The sequence below is a fragment of the Leptopilina heterotoma genome, unplaced genomic scaffold, assembly GCF_015476425.1.
Source record: "Leptopilina heterotoma isolate Lh14 unplaced genomic scaffold, ASM1547642v1 Lhet_475, whole genome shotgun sequence".
NCBI lineage: Eukaryota > Metazoa > Arthropoda > Insecta > Hymenoptera > Figitidae > Leptopilina > Leptopilina heterotoma.
The window spans coordinates 124,357-150,350 of record NW_025111101.1 but is presented as its reverse complement, the minus strand read 5'-3'; the positions used below and the strand labels follow the sequence as shown (position 1 = coordinate 150,350).

At 28.8% G+C, this 25,994-nt stretch overlaps 1 protein-coding gene and 1 long non-coding RNA gene across 4 annotated transcripts; one reads left to right on the top strand and one right to left on the bottom strand.

Annotated features, from left to right (window-relative positions):
* The first annotated feature begins 4,716 nt into the window (after positions 1 to 4,716).
* LOC122507599 (ras-specific guanine nucleotide-releasing factor 2-like) lies at positions 4,717 to 19,349 on the top strand. Of its 3 annotated transcripts, none has more exons than XM_043620399.1 (25): positions 4,717 to 4,826; positions 6,363 to 6,514; positions 7,119 to 7,249; positions 7,662 to 7,778; positions 8,223 to 8,329; positions 8,451 to 8,598; positions 9,138 to 9,568; positions 9,774 to 10,003; positions 10,095 to 10,291; positions 10,836 to 10,961; positions 11,584 to 11,686; positions 12,053 to 12,313; positions 12,413 to 12,564; positions 12,665 to 13,077; positions 13,167 to 13,276; positions 13,577 to 13,750; positions 14,069 to 14,317; positions 14,499 to 14,702; positions 14,945 to 15,060; positions 15,264 to 15,406; positions 15,502 to 15,922; positions 16,270 to 16,367; positions 16,669 to 16,951; positions 17,097 to 17,294; positions 18,739 to 19,349. In XM_043620399.1, exons 2-25 carry the CDS (start codon positions 6,487 to 6,489, stop codon positions 19,021 to 19,023), a joined length of 4,725 nt encoding a protein of 1,574 aa, XP_043476334.1. In that variant the 5' UTR covers positions 4,717 to 4,826; positions 6,363 to 6,486; the 3' UTR covers positions 19,024 to 19,349. The 3 variants fall into 3 exon arrangements, with proteins under 3 accessions (XP_043476334.1, XP_043476333.1, XP_043476335.1); XM_043620398.1 differs by having other exon boundaries at positions 12,395 to 12,564; XM_043620400.1 differs by lacking the exon at positions 7,662 to 7,778 and having other exon boundaries at positions 12,395 to 12,564.
* LOC122507602 lies at positions 14,230 to 25,919 on the bottom strand. The gene is made up of 3 exons (XR_006302127.1): positions 25,689 to 25,919; positions 14,449 to 14,587; positions 14,230 to 14,369 (listed from the first exon to the last, which is right to left on the bottom strand). It is a non-coding gene; the product is annotated as an uncharacterized LOC122507602 (long non-coding RNA).
* Between the last annotated feature and the right edge of the window lie 75 nt (positions 25,920 to 25,994).

Here is a 25,994-nt window from a genome sequence, read left to right as displayed (position 1 = left end):
GTTTAAAATTTCTTTGACTTTTCCCTATTGATGCACTTGAATAGCCTAAAACTGACTGTTTACACACACTGACTGTTTTAAACACTTGATAATTTATCAATACTGAAACAGAAAAACTTTTTGATTTTCTATCTTTTTTGCATTAAAATATAACTTACACTATGGCATTGCCAATTGTCAAAATAAAATATTGGCAATACTCAGAACATCTTGTATAAGTTAGCTGAGGTAAAAATATTGACGTCGTACTTGTATTTTCAAGTTTGTAAATTTAGCTGAAACATCAACTGTTTACATTTACCCCAAATGACCATAATTGAAATTAAATAAAAAAAATGAGTTTTAAAAACTGACAATAATTGATATTAAATTGAAATTAGGATTTAAAAATATTACATCTGACTTTATTGACATTATTTATCAAATATTGCAGATTGTATACGACCTATGTAATTATTTAATCAACACTCTTTTTTATTCTAAATGTTTGAACAAATTTAATAAATTTAAAACTGAAAGTAAATGAATTTAATTTTCTTTATTCCTAATTACAAATTAATTTATATATTTTTTGTCTTGTTTTGATAAAATATGCAAATTATTGTGACTCTCTACAATTTATTTTTAAATAAACAGAATTATTTAGATTTTGAATATTTTTTCAAAAATTAAAAGTTTGCAGAATTTCTAATAAAATTCATTCAAAATTGAAATTTTACAAAATTTAAAATCTTTTCAAGTTTATCTATAGATATTTATGAAAATTGTAAACAAAAATATTTTAAAATTCAATTAATTTAATAATAATAATATTTTAATTATTTGAATGTTAATTAATTATTATTCTAGAGGTCTGCATTATGCGTTTGAATGAACCAAATTTATCAAATTCTTTACAATATCTACATTACTTGAATAATTAACTTAGAAAAAACTAAAAAACTTGACAAACTTGATAATCTAAATTAGATATACATGTTATAACATTGAATTTAAATTTTATGATTACACTTTGAAAAAGATTTCAGAAAAAGAAAAAGTTGTTTATTTTTGATAAGAAAAAGATGAAAAAGAGGATATATTTGAAATAAGAGGACGAAAGGGGAAAAGGGGACAATATTTTGGCGCTGCATGTTTATATATTTCCGCACGATTTAGAATTTCTCCGAAAAAGGAGAACGATTTTTATTTGTCCGACGCCCAATAACATTTTCAAAACATAATAAAATTCTACCCAGAAATTCAATTATATTAAAAAATTTTAAGAAATTCTCGTCAAAATTTCTATTCTCTTTTTAAATAATAAAATTCTTCTTCGAAATTCAAGTATTTTAAAAATTTTTAATAAAATTCTCGGCAAAATTTCATTTACAAAAATTTTCCTAAATTCAATGATATTCAATATCTACTACAATTTTAATAAAATTTTCCAAAAGAATACAATTTTAATAAAATTTTTTTTAAAAACAATTTTAATAATATTCTACGCAAACGTTGAATTATTTATATATACCAATGGATTCGTCTTGATGCAAAGAATAAGATTTTAATATATATTAACTTCAATAACCAACTCAAAGAAATTTTTTTGAACAAAATTTTTTTTTTATAAAAGTTAAACAAAAAATTTTTTCTGAGAATTTTTTAAATTCTATCAATCTATTTCGAGATACTTTTATGATAAATATACCTGGTAAACTTCAGCCAAATTCGTTAAACCTCTTCTTCGATGTTCACAAAAATCGGGATCCACACACACACAATTTAAAAAAAAGAAAAAACCGGCACTTTCCGATCCAACACGCCCGTCAAATTGAAAACACTATTGTTCACTTGAAGCAAAAATGTTTAAAATTGCTAAAAACATAAACTAAAATTATACTGCAACCACAATACACATAACCGCAATTAACACTCGTATAAAAAAAACTTCAAGCTTAAAAAACACACTTTTAAAAAACGATACTCTTGTATATTATTCTTTTAAAGAGAATATTTAAAACCCGTTTACGCGACCATTCGCGAGCGCGGCTAAAACAAGACTGAACCTGCAAACTCGCTGTCTCTCACCGCGCGGGTCTATTGCAGAGTGAGTGGTATGGAAGGAGTGGGGATGAATTCATGTACGGTTGTAAGGAGAGAGGCTGACCCAAGGCGCACCAATAACATTTCCAACCGTATCTCTCTCTCTTGCGCGCGATTCAAAATATGGAAACATTAAAGGACATAAATCTCTGGAACAATCAACTTTTTAATAAGAAACCATTTTTTAGTTTGTTTCGAACACATTATTGAAACTCTCTCTCCATATATTTTATGAACAACAGTGGCGGATCGAGACAAGGTTTTTTTTGGGGGGGGGGCCATCCATTCAAAAAAATCTATATAATGTTATCTCTTTCTATCGCAGAGGAATATTTGACTGACTCTTGGGGGCCAAGCACGCGTGCCCCCCCCCTGAATCCGCCACTGATGAACCAAGCTTCAAATTCTACAAGTGATAAGCTATAAAACGATGAATCGCCTTCGAAAAGTAGTACATTATTTAATGTTGCGAATTATTTCTAACCTGTCTAAAAATATTCAACAGGTGGTTTGTTTTTAGAATAGAAAACAGTTAAAAGTAATTACCTGAGGCGTTATTGGGATCAGAAATCACGTAAAACTGACCCACCCCTTGGCCTTTTTGTGGCAACCATCTTGGATATTTATCTCTTTCTTGAACGTATGTTAGAGAGAGACGAAACGAAAAGATGGCTACCACAACAAGGCTCTCACTAGATGGCGTATCGTAGTATTTCAGATCCCAATAATTAATAATATTATTAAAAGTAAAAGTACTAAAATAAATTCCCAAGATTATTATTACTTGTCAAAATCTTTTCAACCAAAGCATGCACTGCAAAAAATGGCATCTAAGAATAAGACGTTTAGACGTTTATATACTTCAAAAAAGACGCTTATTTGAGTGTCTAAAAAGTGCGACCACGTAAACGTCTTAAACCAAGACGCTCTTTTTTTATACAGTGTGAACTGCGGGACAATATTAACATTATAGATATTTTTCGTTTCATTTCATTGTGGACGCATTTAGGTCTCTTGCAAAATTAAATTGGTGGAATTTTGGCAGCAATAGAATTTTAAATGATATATTTAGTATAACTTTAATCAATTTAATTTCAATTTGAATAAATTATTATTAAATTATAGTCAAAGTTTAATTTTTAATTTAACCAAATAATTGCAGAATATGTGAGAATTTTCTCGTAAAATTTAATTCTTTTGAATACCGTTCTAATATTTTAAGCGGAAAAAAAAATTTGTCGGTTCAAAGATTTGAACCCTCAAGTTTTTCACTGTCGGAAACAAACAGCTTGTCCGCTCAGCTGTTTAAACTGTACATATATCTACCGAATTTTAAAAGCACTTGACTCAAAGTGTTGCAAATTTTAAAGGAATTAAAAAATTACAAAATATTAAAACGGAATAGACAAAAATAAAACTTACAGAATAGTATTTTGGAATTTACAAAAATTCAAAAATTAAAGAAATATTGAAACGGAATTGATTGGAATTTACTTTCAAGAAATCCTTGCCTCAAACATGGGAATACATATAGGAATTGGACAGAAACGGAATTCAAAAAAATTGATAATTTAACATTTTGTGTAAAAAGTTAAAAATATTCAATTTTTCTCAATTCCTGACTTCTTACTGGGTAGTTACGAACGATATTTTTCATAACAAGGTGCAAAAAAGTGCCCTTTTTAGCACCGCGTTATGAAAACTTTAATATATGTATCAATTTAACACTATAACTTTTTCATTTTAGTTTTTCTGATGTATTAATATTATATTTTTATAAATTGGTTTATTAATTTTATGTTTAAAATTATTGAAAATTTATCTAGAGAATATAAATAATTTGTACAATGTAGAATAAATTGTATTATTAAAACTAATAATATTAGCCAGATGTAGTAGGTAGTATAATTGCATATCCATATAATAGCAATTAAAATTAGCTGCGATTGCTAAGAATTAGTTGCATTAGCCAACTTTTTTTCTCCGCGTGTAAAGACATGAAATTGGAAAATTTTAAAATGGTTGAAACTTTAGAAAATGAGTAATTTTGCTTAAAAGAAATTTGATGTGAATGTATAATTTTTGTTTTGCTTGGACTTTTCGTCCATATAGGATTGAGATTTCTATAGGCCATAAAGTTATTGCTTTTGAAACAATGAAAAATTTGTCATTATTTTTGTATCTTATAAACTAATGCTTTTTACAGTGTAGGTTACTTTTTAATAATATTTCACAATGCGATGCTTATTTAATTGTAATAGTTTTCAAGTATTTAATTGTTTCATTGTTAATCTAAATTATTTAATAATTTAATTAAGAGAGTAAATTTTTAATCGTTGTAAAGGATGGTTTAATCAAAATTGCATTAAAAAGTGCTAAAATTTTATTTATAATTATTGTATAAAGCGAATCAAGTTTTTAAAAAATTGTTTTGTGTTTTGATGCTTGCATATATTATCCTTATAAAAAAAGTATTTTGAAGTTTAATGATTGAAAAGAGGTGTACGACTATTGCTTGATACACGTTTTGAAGCATCGAGTTTGCGCAATATAAATAGGTAAAAAGATTCGGCGCAATCGTATGCTTAGAAAGAGGGTCGAACGAGCAACAGGGAGGATTGTTCAGCTGCTGCTGCTCCTGTTGCTGCTGTTTCTGCTGCTACTTCTTCTATAGTTACTGTGTGTGTGTGTTTTATTGACACAAGTCTGTCAGAGATTGTGATGAGTAATTTAAAGCACAAGTATGTTTTATATTATATTTATTTATTGGTATATGCTTTTAATGTTTTATACATTTGTAATTATTTATATTTGTTTATTAGTTTTCATCAATATAAATATTTACTTGATTTTACATTTTTGTTGCACAAAATGTTCATGTTTTAAATCAGTAGTCTTGTGGTCACGTATGTTTACATTATTTTGTCTTTTTGGAATTTTTTATTTGGAAATTTGGGATTAAAATTTTACATGTGCTGCCTTTTTTGTGAGAAAAATATTTTATATATTTATACAAAGTTACTACTAACCATGAATTATCAAGTAATTAATAGTTTTAGCAGCATTTAAAGCATTTGTGTGTTTCAATAATATAATGAGATGACAGAATGCATATATAGGGCAGAATTAAATTTCTACTTTTTAAAAATGTTGGTCAACAGGTGGGTAAAGTGTTATCTCTCTCCCTTTTTCTCTCTTTACTTGCGCGACTATTGAACGAATATATAGTATCTTTTTAAGTGGTCGAATGTTTATATTTTTAAAATATGAAGCAGTAAACTATTTATTATTATAAATGCAATAACTGATAATTATACTTTCTTGTATAATTCAAGTTTTTAGCAAATATTATTATTTACGTGTATTATGTTTTTATAAAAATTCGTATAAAGAGATTCACTTGCATTTTTGTATAATAATTGAAAATAATTCAACACGGTAGTATTTTTCTCTATATATAGGTAATTTAATAAAATTCAAAATTGTTTTTAAAATGCAGTACAATTTTACTGCACAATAATGACAAAATATAAGCATTATATAACATGCGAGAATCTTTGGAATGAGATTTTATTGTATCAACTTGGCATGAACAATGTTTGATCAAGTTTGATAACTATATATATATATATAGTTGATTTTGTTGAAAACTGATGTTATAAAAAAGCTACAATATTTTCAAGGTATTCAATGATATTCAATGAGTAAGTTTAAAAATGATTTTTTTATAGGAGAAAAGGCTGTTGCAAAATTGCAATTTTAATGTTGGGTTTGTTTACCTAACTATTCGTTTGACCTTTAAAATTAATGTAATGTTGCAAATATGAAAAGTTGAAAAGTATGAATGTCACATCTAGTCTTTTAATTTTCTCATAACAAGGGCGCGAAATGGATGATTGCGGAAAAAGAGTCAATCACCGCATATACTTTGCGCTCATGTTGCGAAAATAATTTTACATAGAATATTGTATATATTAAAAATGGTGGTAATTTTAGAAATTATAAAAAGAGGTACAAAATCTACAACTGTAGTATATATATACGCGGTGATATGGTTTTGTTGATACTCTTTTTTGTTGATAATCTAATAGTTACATAAAGAAAAAGTGTAAAAATGATCATTTTTATGGGAATGTAGGCTGATGAAAAATTGCAATTTCAGTGTTTGGTTTATTTACATTTTCACAACTTGGGCTAACCTATATACTATATTTCGCAATATTATTAAAAACGTTTTATATAATTTTATTAAACATTACGATATTCATTTTGAACAGTTGGAGATTAGCAAAGTCATGAATGTAGCTGAATCTACGTGTCATTTGGTGTGCAAGAAATTTAGGAAAATTACTAAATAGCGTTTCTTTAAAAGTTTGTGGCGAGGATTTTCTTCATGTCATCATGCTCAGCCCCAAAATGCAAAGGACTGGTATGGACAAATGTAATTTTAATTAATTAATTTAGAATAAATTATAAACTAGTAAGAGTTTTTAATAAATTTTCGCATTATCCTTTTATTTTTTAAAATAGCGAAATTTAATCCAAGTAGCACACGTAATATTAATGACAGTCATATTGAAATGTCCGCCTGATGATAATATTACCTGCATTAATATTACTGTAGTATATTGCCCGTTAATATTGTACTGTAACATTACACGGTAATATTACTGTATAACATTGACGCGTAACATTACTGTAATATTAATGCAGGTAATATATTGCAGTAATATTGATGCAGGTAATATTACCATCAGGCGGACATTTTAATATTAATTACTGTAATATTACGTACGCTACACTTTTTATTTTTTTACTTTTATAAAACTTGTATGTGTTTAGTAAATACACACTACTAAATTGTGTTGATCATGTTTTTAAATTTTTGAATTGGAAAAACTTTTTTATGCATTTTAATAATTAAGAATAATAATAATGATTTCATGTATTATTCTGATGAAAAGAAATTAAATGTTGATAAATTTATATTATTTAAACTTTGAATGAAAATGTTTAATATTTCTTGCACACAGTACGTGTTAACGAATCCCAGCTGTTGATGTTGTCGGAAAAAGCTCGTTATGACCACTCAATTTCTGGCTACCTGCATAAACGTACGTCAGACTCTACAAAATGGCAAAGCCGATGGTTTGTTCTTTATCAAGTAAGTAATAATAATAATAATCATGATGATTAACATGTCGAAATATGGGAGTTGCCCAAAGATTATGTGCGTTTTATCCAAAAACGCATGTAAATTTCTTTGTTTATATAACATGCAATTGATGTAAAATTTAAAGTTTTTTGATTAATTTTCTATAGTTTTCCATTATTAAATATTGATTAATAATAATATTATACGTAAATTACAATTAAAAACAATGAAAAATTAACATTTGTTGTTTTATAATATATTGAAGATTTTTTTTATTTTTGGTATTAATCATATTTAGTTGTACACACATTTCATTTCATTTTGTTTTAATTATTCTTGTTTTGAAAATTGGAATTTTTTTCACTAATTTAGAAAACATTTTTGCGTTTAGATTAAATTAATAATTTCATTTATTTTACAGAATGTACTTTTTTATTATGAAAATGAATCATATTCGCGTCCTAGTGGTATTATTTTGTTGGAAGGTTGTTACTGTGAGCGAATTATAGCCTCTAAAAGCAAGGAGCTAGATAAACAGGTGAGAGTGATGTGTAAAAAAGTTTTTAAATTTTATTTCTAATGTTTCGCAGAGTTGTAGATTTACAAAAGGTATTTTTATTAAAACTAAAAATTTTGTCTCTTTTATAGTTTACAATAATAAGAATGCAAAACAATCAATTTATTTTATGAAAATTTCGCTATTCGCAACAAGAATGTGGATGATTGATTATATATAATACCATATCATTAGCATTACAAAATTAATTGTTGTTAATAATAATACCTTTTGTAAATGTGTAAATTTTCACATGATTAGATTCGAATTAAATTCGAAAAAATGAAATTGTGCTAAAAGAATTTTTTTTAATAAATGAAATTAAAATCATTTAAAAATTTCAACTAATGATTTCTAGAGATTATAATAATGCGTTTTGCAAAAAATTATTGATTTATTATTATATACATTTTTTTTTCATTGCAGCATTGTTTTGCCATCTCTTATAGACGAGAAAACTTGAGACAATACGAGTTGAAAGCTTTAACTGAAACAAGTTGCAAAATGTGGATAGAAGCAATTTGCGAAGCCAGGTATTTTTAAGTATTTTAATTTTTGAAATTGAAAGATTAAATTATTTTACGACATGTACATACACATTCCCCTTTAGTGAGAAATGCTTACAGGATTTTTTTTCTCTGTTGATTGTTGCAGTTTTAATAAAGTTTTATTACAAAAAGAAGAACTTGAACAGAAACATTTACATTTGTTACAAATAGTGGAAACTGAAAAAACAGCAAAATGGCAATATACTCAACAATGTGAGGATTTAGCATCTGAAATTAAGAAACTTCGTGCAGAGGTTTGTTTTTTTCAATTTTTTACGTTTTTAGTTTCAAAACATTGTTTTATGATTGCGACTTGATTGCGTTGGGGGGTTAGTGCAACAATAACATTATCGTAACCGAGACAATTTACAGTATTTGGCGCAAGCATATAATGCATATTGTTTCAACCAAATATAATTTTACTTGTCTAAATTATCAAAAAAAACATTGCCTAAAGAATTTTTTTTTTGCTTGAATCAAATTGTTTTTGTTTTACTTTTTTTTACTTGAGATAGAAACGGCAAATGTTGTTCTTGATCCAAGAAAATGTGTAATTTCTCTTGAAATAATTATGAAATTTTTGAAATAAAAGAGTTTTTGAAAACTGTACATTATTGGATATTGTTAATATATAGTGATGGTAGCATAGCGTGAACGTTTGTGCTTAACCCTTGTTCTTACATTTTGATCAATTTCTTGGTCAAATTACACATTTTCTTGGATCAATATTTTTTATATTTCAACATCAATACAATACTCTATTCTTATTATACTGACGCGAGAAATTTTTCAGCTATGTGCTCTTAAAAAAGAATTGAGACCCAGTTCGGTTAGTATGGGTAGTGCAGCAGTAGCAGCATCTTTTACGGGATACGGCATGAGGCGACATTCTATCCAGAAAAATTTTTCACAATGCATTTGTAATTGCAACAATAATAATAACAACACAAGAGCTGCTTCTGCAACAACAGCCACAACAACACAGGTTTCATCCTTACTCTCAGCCAACTCTGAGTTTGAATGTGGTAATAATAGCAGTACTAATGGTGGTGGTGGTGTCAGTCGGCACTGTTTTAAAGAAATTAGCGAAGGCTCTATCGAAATGCAGAAAATTAAAAAAGTACAAAGTTTTTTTCGTGGATGGTTATGTAGACGGCGTTGGAAACAAATAGTAGAACAATACATTAAAAGCCCGCATGCAGAAAGTATGAGAAAAAGAAACAGGTAATCATCATAAATATATATTTAAAACTTGAGATATTTTGCCTCTCCCAATGTTGTGTCACTATATAAAAGGTTTTAATTTTATAGCTTTACATGTTTGCGACTACTTTTTACTTTTGAAAAAATATGAAATATTTCAATGATTTGCGCGCGCGACATCACACAATCAATTAATATTAAAATAATCATGATTTTAAATTTTCAGTCTAGTTTTTCAAATGGTAGAAGCTGAAGAAGAATATACAGAGCAAATGGAAATACTTGTTAGTTGTTTCTTGAGGCCTTTTAAAATGGCAGCGAGTTCAAAGAAGCCTCCATGTAGTCATGAGGATGTCAACAGCATTTTTTTAAATAGTGAAACCGTTTTGTTCTTGCATCAAATTTTTTTAAAAGGTCTTACTTCTCGCATGGAGAGTTGGCCAACTCTCGTTTTGGGCAAGTTTTTATTACAACAACAATGAATTTGAATTTTCATGTTTTCACACTCGTTCAATTAAATGACCCTGTATTTTTATTTGTTTATTAGGTGACTTGTTCGATATGCTTCTTCCAATGTTATCAATATATCAGGAATATGTTCGAAACCATCATTATAGTCTTCAAGTGTTGACAGAATGTAAACAATCGTCATCGTCATTTGCAGCATTATTAAATCGACTGGAAAAGAAATCTGCATGTCACGGAAGGTCTCTTGTAACTTTTTTAACCTACCCTATGAATCAGGTAATAACATTTTTAATTTTACATGAAAAATTATTGCATTTTTTTGTATTTATTCGCTAAAGATAATGATACGAATCAACAATGTATAGTAGGATATAACGTGTTGACACTGTGAGAAAAGGAAAAAAAATGTTTTACACAAAATACTACTCTTGTTCAATAATATTGTTTCTTTTTTAAAACACAAAGATTTTTTTAATGTTTTTTGCATTTAACCTTGTATTTTTTTCGTTCAAAATTTTTAAATTACAATCCTATATTACAATATTTAAAAAAATTTTAAAAGTGGATTACAAATTACAAAAGAAACAAAAACAATAAAGAAATATTAAACTTATGTAAAAAGTTGAAATACTTGATAAAAAAAAAAGTGACAAAATTTCATAAAAGAAAAAAAAATTAGTAATTTCATTGCGAAACAAATCAAGATTAAACTATATACGTAATCTGTATTCACAAAAAACACTAGATTTTAAAGCGTACTTTTTTGTTCTGGTGTGTACCTGCTGTTGTTTATTATAATCGTATTAAATTTTCTTTTTAGATTCCACGATACATAGTGACATTACATGAATTATTAGCTCATACACCACACGATCACGTTGAACGTAAAAGTTTACAAAATGCTCGTCAACAGCTAGAGCAACTTTCTAGACAAATGCACGATGAGGTAAATTTGTTGTTGTTATATTGGTTACTCAAGTATATTTTATTTTTGTATATCCTTAATAGTAAATTTCAAAATTTGTTGTTTACGAGCGTTTATGAAGCTTAGAAGAAGCGAGTGCACGGGATACACATCCAGAATATCGTTTTTTTGCGCGCATCCTTTTGAATTAAAGTCATGCGCGCAGAGTGTTTGCCACTCAAAAAAATATATTTTTCCGACTTGCAAAAATTGACAATTTCCAAATTGCAACTAAATGAAAATGGGTGTGGCAACCACACAGTGAGACCTTCGCGTACGAAAAAGACGTGTGATCTCGAAGGATTGTATCATTTAAAAAAAATAACCTGCGAGAATTTTGGTAAAAGTAATGAAAGGGTTAAATATTAATTATTAATTTAAATGAAGGAATAATAATCAAAAGTATAACATATTTAATCAGAGAGAATTACATGATTTATTTTTTGAAAGAATTGATAAAAATTATCCACATAATTTTAAAATGTAACGACACATAGTTTTATAATTAGTGATCGACAAGATTTTTATTTTAATAAAAGTTTATTCTATTGTTACTCAAAAACACGCAATTTACAGGATGCATTTTTGTCCAAATATTTTGTAGGTGAGCGAAACGGAAAATTTACGAAAAAATCTAGCTGTGGAAAGAATGATTATTGAAGGATGTGATATTTTACTAGATGTTAATCAAGTTTTTGTTAGACAAGGTAGGTAGGTGGTGACTCTATATCATAATATATAAAATAAATAATCCTTGAACATTTATCATTAAACATTTATTTATTGTTTGTTTATTTACTGAAATTCGTTTAAAAAATGAAATTTTTAGTCATTTATCAACTTTTTAAAGAAAGACCCCCAGCTTATCATGTTTGAAATTGAAGAATTTGTAACTTTTATATTTCATTAAAATTGTTTTTACATCATGTAACTTGCATTTTATCGTTTGGTTTTTATTTTCTCATTAATTAATGTTACGCAATAGCTCTCTGATTATTGTGTGTGTGTGTGTTTATTTACATTAGCGTTCACAAATGATGAATACTTTTTTATTGTATAAGTCACATTTTTAGGTGCACTGATGCAAGTACTAGAGAAAGCTAATCATCGCGGTACAAGGAGAAAGAAGAGTTCAACGTTTGGTGTAAAAAATATAAGCGACAAAGAAGCTATTAGGCAATGCTTTCTATTTTCAAATCATTTAATACTTGCAACTAGACAATCAGATGACGATGGTCGCTTAAATCTAGTTCCTCAAATTGGAAAAATTCCTTTATGTGATGCTGTTTTAATTGAAGATCCCAGTGATCAAACTGCAACAACAGATGATGATGGTCAGTATAAATGGTTTTATTTTTAACAAGATGTGTAAAGATAATGAAATAATAGAATATGAAAATAATAAATTTTTTTAGAATTATCAATTTGTTCAGTGTCAAGCGGCGGAATAAGCGAAAGTAGTGGCAGTGGTAGCGGCGGCGGTGGTTATTCTGGGCAAATACAAAATCGAGATTTTAAAATTATTCTTGATTTGAAAGCAGCTGGAGGTCAAGTAGCAGTCCATTTGGTTGCACCTACAGTGCAGGTTGAAACAATAATAATAATAATAATGATTGATTGATTGTTAAGCAGTAGCAAGATACAAGAATAAAAATGTACAACTAGAAAAAAAATTTTTTTGACAGGAGAAAGCTGCTTGGATCAGTGATATTAGTCAGTGTATGGATAATGTGCGTTTTAATGAGTTTTTACATAGTTCACTGTCTGAAACTAGTTCTGTGTCAATGCCTCGATCTATTAGAAATGATCCAAAACTTTTCAAAGATGACGTTGATATTAGATTTAGTCGCACTTTAAACTCATGTAAAGTGCCTCAAATTCGCTATGCTACACCAGATAGAATACTGCAAAGACTTACTGATCTTAGATTTTTAAGTATTGATTTTCTCAACACTTTTTTGCTTACATATAGAGTTTTTACTGATGGTGTAACTGTATTAGAGGCCTTGAAAAAAGTCTTTAATGACGCTGAACCTCCAGATGCTCCTCAAATTTACCCTAATAATAATGTCGGAACAGCTAATTTATTCTCAATTGGGTAAGAGTCATCTTATAAATGGGTATATTGATTTGTTTTTAAACAAAAATGCGCTTCAATTTATAATTTCTTTTGTTTTTTGATGACAGTAATAATCATCAGTCCCAGCAACAACAACAACAACTTTGTGAAGATGATTGTATAAAAAGTAATAATTTCAAAACACCAAGACGACAGAGTGGTGCTAGCTCCGTATCTGGTGAGTTTTTAATTTTTCTAAAAATTTATTATACAAAAGTAATATTTTTGAAATATCGCTTACTCATGGGAATCATACACTTGATGAACATCAAGAGAATACCTTCTCGTTTTTGATATGAAGGAAACTGCCGCCGCCGCATCTACTTTTGCGAATATTAAAGGAATCATATCGCAACTCTGCGGTGACGAGTTATAATTGCAACACTGTGTCCCGCATGAAACTTGCGCAAATATTTTCATAATTTTCAAGAAACTTTGCATTTAATTTCTATATAGTAAAACATAATTATTACATTAGGCTATGGATCTGAAATAAGTGAATGCGGCAAATCAGAAATGCCAAAAAGTCATGCAGGATACTTGGAGCTTTCAAGTGCAATGGACACCACTACGAATGCAGAGGGAACTAATGCAAATTCAACTTTAATTGCTTTAAAAAGTTCTCATCACTATTGTTCTGGATTTTATAAATGTAAGAGTAATAATTAACAAGTATATAGAGATATTAAGTAATATTTTTTTATTTCAATTTGCATTATTGCATTTTTGTTTAGGCTTTGCCAGATGAAAAGTTTTATTTAAATAAAATGTGAAATTTATGCAAAATTATTTATTTAGTAACATTCTTTATAATAACCAGAGTTGATTTTTCCATGTAATTATTAATAGCAAATAGTGTTTGCACAAGAAAATAATAATTTTTAACCGCAAGAGTATTTTGAGCAAATACTATATGCTATTACTACTTTAATAATAATACATTTTCAATTTTTTACACCATCACATATAGTGAAAGAAAATGAGCAAGAGTATCGTAACATTCAACAATCAATTAAAATCGACCAATCAAGAGCTCCCATTATTGATATCAGGTCAGATCAATCTTCACAGCAATCATTATCTAATAATGAGATTCAAGAAGAACCAACAATCTTTATGGACAAATTAGGCAAGTGTACAAGTACTGCTACTGATGATTTGGTATATTTAAAAATCCCCAAGGTTATAGCAGTTTCCTCTAGCGCTGAGACACTGACTGGTAAGTTTGTCTACTTTGCTATAATCGTTACGAATATGTTGATTAAAGCTCACTGTGTAAAAAAGAGTGTTTTATTAGAGCTGCAATTTCAGTATTAATAAAACATGGAAACATAAAGGACGATTTAGTACCTTTCATATTATGTATTGTGCGCGTGTATCTTCAAGTTTTATTCTTGCAGATAATACCGTTGTAAGTGCACCATCCTCTCCAAGTAATTTGAGTTCAGTTACATTAGTCGGATCTACAGGTTCTGGATCGGGTTCTGATCTAAATACACAACGAGGAGATATTGATAAAACTTGGTCACGTGGAATTTCTGACGAAACAATTACAAAAGATGCTCCTCCAATGTTGGAAATGGAAAAAGTCCAGTCAAAAGCAGGTCTAAAATTTTTGTGTAAAGATTTTAGAATCAATCAGTTAAAATTCATATTATAGAGTCTCAAATGAATACAAAAAAAAACAAGAGCTCTCTGTTAAATGTTGTAAATTGAAAATTAAAGCTGTAAAAGGAAAAACGCACAAGACTTGATCGCTGGCTGTTTTGACATTTTTATTTAATTTATATTATTAATATTATTTCCAAAAATAGAGTAATTAAGATATATTTTTATAATTTTTCAGATGAACGTATAGTTTATGAAGATTTGCCAGAGCCTCAACATGTTACAACAACAACAACAGCAATAGCATCAGGGGCGTCAACAAGAAGCGGTTCTTTTTCTACTACTTTTAGTGGAGTATGTTTTACACTAATATACAAAGGATATATTGTTGTTTTGAAACCCTAATAGGTTGTTGTAGTACAAGTTTCAGTTGTAGCAATTTTCCATTTAAAATTTTTTTTTTTTTTATTGACCGTCAAATTTATTGTCTTTTATAAATGAAAATTTGTTTTACATTTTCAAAACATTTAATTAATTTTAATTGTAATGGTTTTTAGAATTATTGGTCTGGAAGACGATCAATTCCGGAAAATGAAATTTACACTTCTTCTTCCCAACAATGCAGTGTTCAACATGATACACAGCAAGCTTCTAGTAAAGCAGGTGTTGTAATAACAAGTTTTCGTCCTGATCGTCGCAGGTGTGTCTCTCTCTCTCTAATTTTATTTATATATTTTGATTAATAGCAACTATAATCCTTACTAATCCATTGCATTTTATACTATTCAATTCAAGAAACAGTAACTCAACTGCAGCTACTGCTTTTGCTATTGCAACATCAGCATCAAGCAATCCACCAGATAGGGTTCATGAACGTCGTCACCACATTATAAATGATGGGAGCAGCAGCAGTAATCGAGTGTGTGCAGGATCATGCAAAGAGAAATCAAAACGAAAAGAATCTGTAATGTCTACTGCCGCAACAATGCGTATTTTAAATGTACTTGGACACTGGGTGTCTAAACATGCTCAAGACTTTGAATTGGATTCACAATTGAATCAATTGACGATTGAATTTTTAAAAGATATAACATACAGTTCCAATTTACTTCCGTCTGAGCACAAAGCAGCTAATCGAATTCTTAGACTATTGACTATTAAAGAAGAAATGGATGACAGTAAAATAGACTTGACTCAATTGCTTGCTCCACCTACGGTAATTGTATAGCATATATTTATATATATTTCTATTTGACAGCTATAATGGAGATTATTTTATCGCAGAAAAAAAAAACTAGACAATTTTCTGCCATTCCCTATATATATGAATAATATATGCTCGCAGATGGGATAGAAATGCTAAATTGTTTTTAAAAATTAGAGTCACAATTGTAGTTTCTTTTTCCTCCTAAACAAGAAGTAATCTATCTAATTGCAATGTTATCCCTACGGCAGACAGACATATACAGATTCATAATTAATAATAATTTATTATAAAACCAATATTTAGTATACTTTCAGAGAAATTTTATTAATTCTTATTATTATTATTATCATTATCAGATTCACACAAAGGAGAACATTGAAACGCTGTCTGCTTTGGAAATTGCCGAACAAATGACTTATTTGGATCATCGAATTTTTGTCTCAATTGCTAGCGAGTATGTATCGCAGTAGATTAAAAATCGGCGTAAACAAAACTTTCATTACTTGTATTTCTTAGGATTTTCTAGAAAATAATTATTAATCATTCAAAAAAAATTTTAGAGTAAATAAAATAAGAATTTATTTTAAAAAGAGTGTTTGTAAAGTATTACATTTTTTTAAAACTTGGTTATAAAACAATTGGTAATAAATAACAAGTAAAAGAAGGATTTTTTTTCATTTTTGAACATTACAACATAACAAGGTGTATCTCATTTTCAATGTGTGTAAGTTTTTCTTTTTTTTATTAAATTCTAGAGAGTTTCTCAGTCAAGCATGGATGAAGGCTGATAAAGCCACGAGGGCGCCTCACGTTACATTGATGACTAAACGCTTCAATCATGTTTCTTTGCTTGTTGTTTCTGAAATTGTTAGAAGAACTTCCATGTCTGCTAGAGTAGCAGCTATAGAAAAATGGACAGCAGTTGCAGATATAAGCAGAGTTCTTCGCAATTATAATGGTGTATTACAAATATGTGCTGCATTCACAAATAGCAGTGTATACAGGCTAAAAAAAACGTGGGAGAAAGTATCAAAAACGGTATGTCTATTATGTTGAAATATATTACCGTTTTTTATTTAGATAATATATAATTATATATTTGGCACTATTTAATATTATTAATTTTTATTTCTAATAGACAGTGTAAAAATATAGATGTATATATTCAAATTTTTTGTTCCAGACAAAACAAACAATTGAAAGGCTTCAGATTATTGTGTCATCTGACTGTAGATTTCGCAATCTGCGCGATGCTTTGCATCGCTGCGATCCACCGTGCATTCCATATCTCGGCATTTATCTAACTGACCTGTCTTTTATTGAAGAAGGAACTCCCAATTTTACTGAAGATGGTTTATTGAATTTTTCAAAAATGAGAATGGTATGTATTAGAAATTATATTATTGTATCATGTATTATGTAAGCTTGCAGGCAACTTGCAGAAAGTTTGCAATTTATTTGTCATGTACAATCAATTTTAATTGTTGCTTAATTATCTATTGGGACAAAATTTCTGGATCCACACATAATATACACTATAGTGTAAAAAGAAGTGTGTTACTGGAATGCACTTCAAGTGCATAAATTTGTCCCAATTCTGAACACACTTTGAGTGCATTATTCTCATGCACTTTGACGTCAAAGTGTGTAATTCTTATGCATTTTATATTTTATGAACTTCAAAGTGCATAAGAATTACACACTTTGACGTCAAAGTGCATGAGAATAATGCACTCAAAGTGTGTTCAGAACTGGGACAAGTTTATGCACTTGAAGTGCATTCCAGTAACACACTTCTTTTTACAGTGTATCGTAACCTAGGGAGCGTTCTTCACAAGTGATGTCACGTTTTTGCGGGTAGGGCATGAAATTGCGTGACAGGGGAGGGGGGGGGTGATAATCTCAAAAAATTGCGTGACATCATTTGTGAACGCTCTCCCCTACGCAGGTATACATTAACCTGGATAAAAAATTTTAATTTCGAAAATTTTCTAAAGAACATGGTTTTTCGCAATATTGTATTGATATCGTGTACACCTACTATATGGTTCAAGAAATACTGCTTGAGCAGTATTACTACTCCTTCTCTTTATTTTGCAAAATATTATTTTTTTATTAATGTTGTGATTCACGGAATTGCTTGATTTTATTTTATTTTTTTTTTTTTATTAAAATTGAAAAGTAAATTAAACTTTTGTTTAAACATTTAACTGATGGGAAATTTGCATGCAGCAGTTGACCCTGTAAGATAATCAATGTGTTGAATTATTATTTTAGTATATTCGACACTTTTTTTTTTAAAAACTATCCGTAACCGCCGAAAATTGACAAAACTTTTGGGTAATCACAACTGTTTTACTAATATAGTCGTGTTACATCACGTATGGGGATATTTAAGATTTGTATAATTAATTATTGCACTAGCATTAGATACACGCGCTTGCACTTTTCAAGTCGCAATTATTGAAAGAATCCAATTTACAATATTTAGGTTTTCATTTATTTTACACTCTATAAATTTAGGAAATCAAGTAAGGACAAAATTTGTCAATTGTTCCAAAACCATTTATTATTGTCATGTTCATACTTTTTTAATCTTTGTGTATAAAATCAGACTTTAAATTTTTTAAATTTAGTATTTGATACTCTTAAATTTAAAGATTTTTAATTAAATATATGTCGTATATGTGGTATGAATATAAGAAATGATTAAGATATTTTTAATATGTAACATTAAATCAGACGATTCCGTGGATTTTCTTATATTAATATCCATGTTTTTCGTTATTAATTTTAATGGTTTGTTATTTTTAATATGATTATAGGTAGCACATGTTATTCGAGAAATTCGACACTTTCAACAAACCCCATATAAGATTGAGTTAATCAAAAAAGTAACAAATTATCTTTTAGATCCATCTCTTTTATTAGATGAGGATGAAATGTATAGTATGTCCTTGACAATTGAGCCCAGGACATCAAGGTTAAGTAATGTAGGATTGACTAATCTGTACACGTCACTGATAACTTCTTCAACAATTAGTACAACAACTTCTACTATTTCAACGACAATCAAAAGCAATAACAATCAACATTTATCGTCTGTGTAATTAATGAAGCTATTCGTTTCTTCAATGATGTATCTAAAAAGATTCACTTTCACAAAATCGCGCGCGCGCGTTTTCTAAATTCTTTTCTTCTTAACTTGCAAATATTGAAAGGTAGGGTTGATTATTATTTTGGTTCATTGAAACACGCAATTTTCAAACTTTTTATATATATCACTTTGACTTTTCTACAAGAAGAAATTACTACGCGAGAATTTGAATTAATATTACTTGTGCTTTTAATGCCCATATATTGTTTTTACCCTTCATATCTTTATAATTTGGGCGCGCACTCTTTTTCACTGTGCCAAAAGTTGAGTCCTCTTGGGTATTAGGCCAGTCGGTGAGTGCAAAAACTGCCCAAAAATACAAACAGCAAAGTCTCAACGGTTTCTGGTAGTTTGGGGGCTCCTTATAAGAGCCCCACAGTTTGCTCTCGATTTCCGGGTGCGAAAAACAGTGTAAACAATCGCCAAAGTTTGGAAAACAGGGTTTTTCGATGCTCGTTTCTTCCGGTTAAGTTTTAGGGGAAAACGTTGTTATTGAAAGTTATATAGAGCTTGGAAATACCTTTCAAATGATGGGTCATACGTTAAAAAAGGTTAATTAGTTTAGTTGCAAATGAATTTAAACCATTAAAAATAGCACTTGTTTAATTGTTTAATAACTTTGTTAATAATTATCGAATTTGTTCATAACTTACCAGGAATGTTCTCCTTGCGTAGCTGAATAAATCCCAAAAAAATTAACTAGATCGGAGAAATAGTTTATGCATAATTCCATTTGTTAACTAAAAACATGTAATTGTTCAACGGAATTTCCCCACCTTTGGTACATCCAATTTCGATTTTTTTTGGAAAGTACACTTAAGAAGTCAAACTTTCATCCTATTTAAATTTAAATGGCCAATTAATTTTTTTTATCTAAGTGCAGGAGTATATAAAAAAAAAATTAGATGAAATAAGATGTACGAAGAAAAATTTTTGTTAAATATAATAAATAATAATAAAAATTTGTTGTTAAAAAAAAATTTTATTTCTACAAAAAATATTTTATTTAAAAAATATATAAATTCATATTTGGATTCAGCATAAAAAAATACATGGAATTAAAAAAAAAGATTAAAATCGGTCAATAATTAACGAAGTTGTGACCATTTTTGTGAATTTGACGGCTGAATTCTGTTTGTGGCGGGCGAAATTCCCGCGTACCGAGTTCCCCCACTCCGCCGTCCAAGGGTTGAAATAAATATTCAAGTACTTTCACTTGATATAAATGAAAAATATAAGCACAAAACGTTAAGTTCAATTTTTTTTCATAAAATACATGTTTTGAACTAAAAGTCGTGCGAGTTTCAATAAAAAATATTAATAATTAACTTGTCAGGAATTTCTTTTTAAAAAAGTTAACTCCCCCCCCCCCCCCTTCAAGTTAGGTCGGATTTTTTTTGAAAAGTTTTGTGGAAACAAATGGAATTATATGCCGTTTATAGCTAATTGATAAAGTGAAAATTGGCTGAGTAATTCCATTTGTTTATGACAAAAAAATACACTCTTTTTTAACCCTTTTTATTATGCACTTAGATAAAAAAAATCAATTGGCCATTTAAATAGGATGAAAGTTTGACTTCTTAAGTGTACTTTCCAAAAAAAAAAATCGAAATTCGATGGACCAAAAGTGGGGAAATTCCGTTGAAAAATTACATGTTTTTAGTTAACAAATGGAATTATGCATAAACTATTTCTCCTATCTAGTTAATTTTTTTTGGGATTTATTCAGCTACGCAAGGAGAACATTCCTGGTAAGTTATGAACAAATTCGATAATTATTAACAAAGTTATTAAACAATTAAACAAGTGCTATTTTTAATGGTTTAAATTCATTTGCAACTAAACTAATTAACCTTTTTTAACGTATGAACCATCATTTGAAAGGTATTTCCAAGCTCTATAACTTTCAATAACAACTTTTTCCCCTAAAACTTAACCGGAAGCAACGAGCATCGAAAAACCCTGTTTTCCAAACTTTGGCGATTGTTTACACTGTTTTTTGCACCCGGAAATCGAGAGCAAACTGTGGGGCTCTTATAAGGAGCCCCCAAACTACCAGAAACCGTTGAGACTTTGCTGTTTGTATTTTTGGGCAGTTTTTGCACTCACCGACTGGCCTATATTATGTATGGCTATACACTGAGAGAAATTTCCATCTCAAATAGTATTGAAACACTGAACGTACTTATTGTTGGTATGCCCTTATAGTCGTGAGTTTTAATACGAAAACATACCGAATTCGCTCAGGGATAATAACAAAATAGCGTTAAATCTACGAAATGAGTATGTTTTTCTACTAATAGTGGCGCATGGATTTGCAAAAAGAATAGCAATACAGTTCATGCTATTTCATTTATTAATTTCTCCAAGTGTATAGATTCAATTTTTACACTAGATATATATTAAATCTAGGATATATTATATTATTCTTCTTATTATATATGTTTATGTCCGCTATCGGAAAGGGCCCACTTGGTCGGTTTAATTTTTGGAGATGTTTTTAATTTTCTACAATTTACTAATAATAATTGTGGATTTTAACTTTCTTGATTTTCTCAAAATCAAATTTTAAGACACTTGTCCAACTACTTAAAACCCTTTAACTTGGCGAATTTTTCACCTATAGAAGATTCCAAGATTATTTTGCTGTAAATGTTGAAAAAATTTTACAATGATTGATTAAATTTTCAAATGTTGAAAAATTAAAAATTTTTTTTTGTAATGTATATAATATATATATATATATATATATATATATATATATATATATATATATATATATATATATATATATATATATGATTGGGGTACAAAAGTTACAAAACGGAAGTTCCAATCGAAAATATATATTATATATATAATGCCAAAATGAGTCCTTTTCATATGCTAAAGATAGAATATGCTATATAGAATGAATGAACGGATTTTAATTCTTTGTGATAATAATTTATTAAAAAACAATAATCAACACAATTTTGTGGAGGAAATGCATGACAGCACATCTGTATTTGTCATTATTCGAGATAAGTGAATTTCAAAGTGCTCTTATTACTTCCCAGCGATATTCTTTCAAATCAAAAATTGTATCAAAATTGCAAAAATGTTTCAACATTTTTTTTTTTTTATTCTGGAACTATTAGTACTATTTAAATGCGATTTAGTGACCATAAAACTTGTACATTACTAAATAAACTAATGAATGATAAACATGCCAAAAACAAAGAGGGCATATTATTCAACTAAATGATACGAATGTGTTTTGCTATATAGTGAAATTTATCAAGTAAATATACAAATGAAAATGCATATCCAAAAAGAGTCTGCGAATTATATAAACATTGCATAAACAAGTGTCTGAATAAAAAAGTCTCAAGATCCAAAGTAGTCTCAAATTATTCACTACACACACAACAGAATCAAGTAAAGTGGAGATGAGGATAGTAATTGAATGTAAGAAAATCTAAATTATGCCACAACAGTTTAAAATAAATTGGGGCAAATTTTATATTGATATTTTTCTGCCTTTAAGAGAAATTTCTGCCTCAAATTCTACTCTCTGATGATGTCGTGAGTTTTTATTACAGGAATATATACTAAATTCGATCAATTCAAAATAGCATCAACTGCTACAAATTTAATATGTTACTTACTATAATATTGTGTGTTATGTTCATTTTGATTCACTTACAAATTTTTGTCAGTATAGTTTAATCTCTGATACTCATATGTGCAGGCTATTACAGATAAAAAATTATATTTATAATTTTATCGTAATCAAGTTGTAACTGCGCGCAATACTTTTTGAATCTTGTAAATTCCCAGTGGGCAAAAAACCATCATTGTTTTAAAAACGTTCCAAAAACGTTTTTAGAACGTTTCATGTCTGCTAAATAACGTCCCAAAAACGTTATATGGTTTTAAAACGTTTGAAAAGCAGTGGAACGTTTTTGGAACATTATTTTGCAGACATGAAACATTCTAAAAACGTTTTTGGAACGTTTTTAAAACAATGATGGTTTTTTGCCCACTGGGTTACTACTGGTTAAATAAGCGGAATTTTCACAATTATTTTGATGGTACTGTTAAAGTTAAGTTATTTTCAAAAATAGATCAATTTCTATAAAAATATCATTTTTGGAGAAATTCAAAAATAAAATGTATTTACAAAATGCGCGTGTTAATTAACTGTCAACTTGAAACAATATTTACTTATATAACTAAAGCACATGATCTGTTAAAAGAAGGTTTGCTCGAAAAGCAAATACAATGTTCGAAAAAATGTATTGTACTTGAAAATATGTATATACACCATATACCTCAATTTATATACATGCATTGGCATATGGCAATTTCATGGCAGATAATTAAGTAAAATCGTAGTTATCGATCTATACATTACAGCACTGAGAATTTTCTCTAGATTTCTATGTAAAAAATCATTCAAGACAAACAATAAGCGTTTTATGTGAGAAAGTGACATACAATGCGTTTATTCGATATACATGTTGCGACTATATACATGGAAAGTTTCCCATTAAAAAATAATTATTAAAAGTGGGTGTTTTTATAAATTGTGGAAACCAAAAAATATAATGCCATTATTCAGATTTTAAATTTACACTTTGAGAAAAGTGCTTATGTTTCTTTTGTTAATTTCTAGTCTTAATTTTGCACATAGAACGTTATACTTTCAACGTAAAAAGCGTTTTCTATTAAAACCATGCAAAAAGTTTTGCCGGAATAATGAACTGTCGTCGTCAAACATATATCGACTGGGTTTTATTCAGTGCATTCGCATTGGCAGTTTGCATTCTTATCTAAAACAAAACGCCCACTTTTGATACTATTGTTATTTTTGCCAAGATCCTTAATTATACTGATAGGTGCAAAGTTGGTCAATATTGTAAAATATTGCTAAGAAAAAGAAACATGATTAATTAAATAATTTGTTACTATCTAAAAAATTTAAAAATTATAAACATTTATTAAATTAATCATCTTTTATTTTATAGTTTTAGACTAGAATGTGCGTTCTTTTTAGACAGCAATGTTTCGCTTATCATTGTCTAAATTAATAGAAATTTTCAAACTGCACAATATTTCTGTCCGCAGATGAATGCGCGCGATATTGCACTCTGTCACATTTATTTTCCTGATAGTGGAAAATATTATGATAACAATTATGATTTGCATTTGTTTCTCAAGTTTTTGTTTCTCAACTAGAACGCAGAATTCTTGTTGGTCAAGGACAGAAAAATATTTATTTGAATGTATAACGTATTTTCCCAAGTAGCACGCGTAATATTTGGTATTGTAATATTAAATATTATACGATTGTAAAAAAATTTAATAAAATGTAAATTTAATGAGGAAAGAAGGAGGAAAACTTTTTTTTCCTTTTAATCATTAGATATGCATTTTAATTACTTTATGTATTTGTGTAATATTTAATTAAACTTTAATTAATGTTACCTCGCAATATATTACCATCGCAGGTGGACATTTTAATACTACTAAGTGTAATAATATCACGTGCTACTTGGGTATATATGAAATAAACTTTTATTTGGAGTGATTATCTCATTGTTATTAGATTGTGTGCCTTCTCCAGCGCAGATAGCACAATATTTTTCAGCAAGTTTGCACTGCGCAACTTTCTAGTAAACTCTTGTGATAGATAGCAAAATGTTACACATATGATAAGTTTTTCATTATAGTAAATTTTTTAAAAAATTTGAAGAAAGAAATTGTTTTTCTCAAAATGTAATATTTTGATAAAAATAGTGCTCATCGCCACAGAAAATTAATGCTTGTAGGTTTTACTTTGCTACGCAAATTTCCTGCATGGTTGCGCGCCGCGCAATCTTGTCGCAAAAAGAGACATTTTGCTAATGTGCTACAATAAGTGTGCTGCAAACTTGCAAAACAGTAAGCAATCTTTCAAACTTTGCTTTGCGCAAACTTGTTGAAGAATGTAGTGCCATCTACTACCTATAGATATTCGCATCAAGTTTGTTAACAAAGTCAAGCTATATATTATTATTGTAAGCTTACCGAGAGTTACTTATATTATCCTTTCTTAAAAAAGACATGGAATGGAAAGGTCGAATGTATCGAAAAGTATCGAAGTAAAGAATGGGCAATGAGAATGTAAAATCTTAATAGAAGGGTGTTTTTAAAATTGTTTGTACATGTGAAGGTGGCGCTGCAGTCGTATGTTATTTAAAAAGAGCGCGAATATATAAATTTTATTTTTGTTAAGAGAAAGTACTCATAATAAATCTTATTTTGCATTGTCAAAAAAAACGTCAACATTTCAAATATAAATAAGCAAATTATTAACTGAAAAAATTTGAATATTATTATTAATGAAATAATGGACTTGGACAATGGACATATAAAAAATTAAAAACTAGCACCGTAGACGGCCGCTTGCGGCCGTCGGAGGAGCTAGTAATAATAAACTTGACGAATATCCTTAGTACACTTATGAGAAGATTGCAGCAAGATAATACGCCATGTGGGTATATATTCAAGTATCCGATATTACTTCCAGTAACTGCGATTTATGTATCATATTGTTTATTTATAATAACAAGATTTTTCTTTAATACATACCCAGATAACAATAGTGCGTCGCACATAAGTGTCACTAAATGAGTCTCATTTTGTGCATGCATAAAATCTGCTTAAATGCATGAAAATAAACTGCACATGACTAGCACGATATGCGTCTCATTTTCTGCGTGCAAAAATTATGTTTAATGCCATTTTTTAATGCGAGTACATTGTCGCACGATGGTTGCACGTATGTGATGGTAATGCGAGGCATTTTGTGTGTTCAAAAGAGCACCTTAAAGTTCTACATAACGTGACTTACGACAATTTGCGTTTTGTGCGTGAAAAAGTGCACCTTAAATGAGC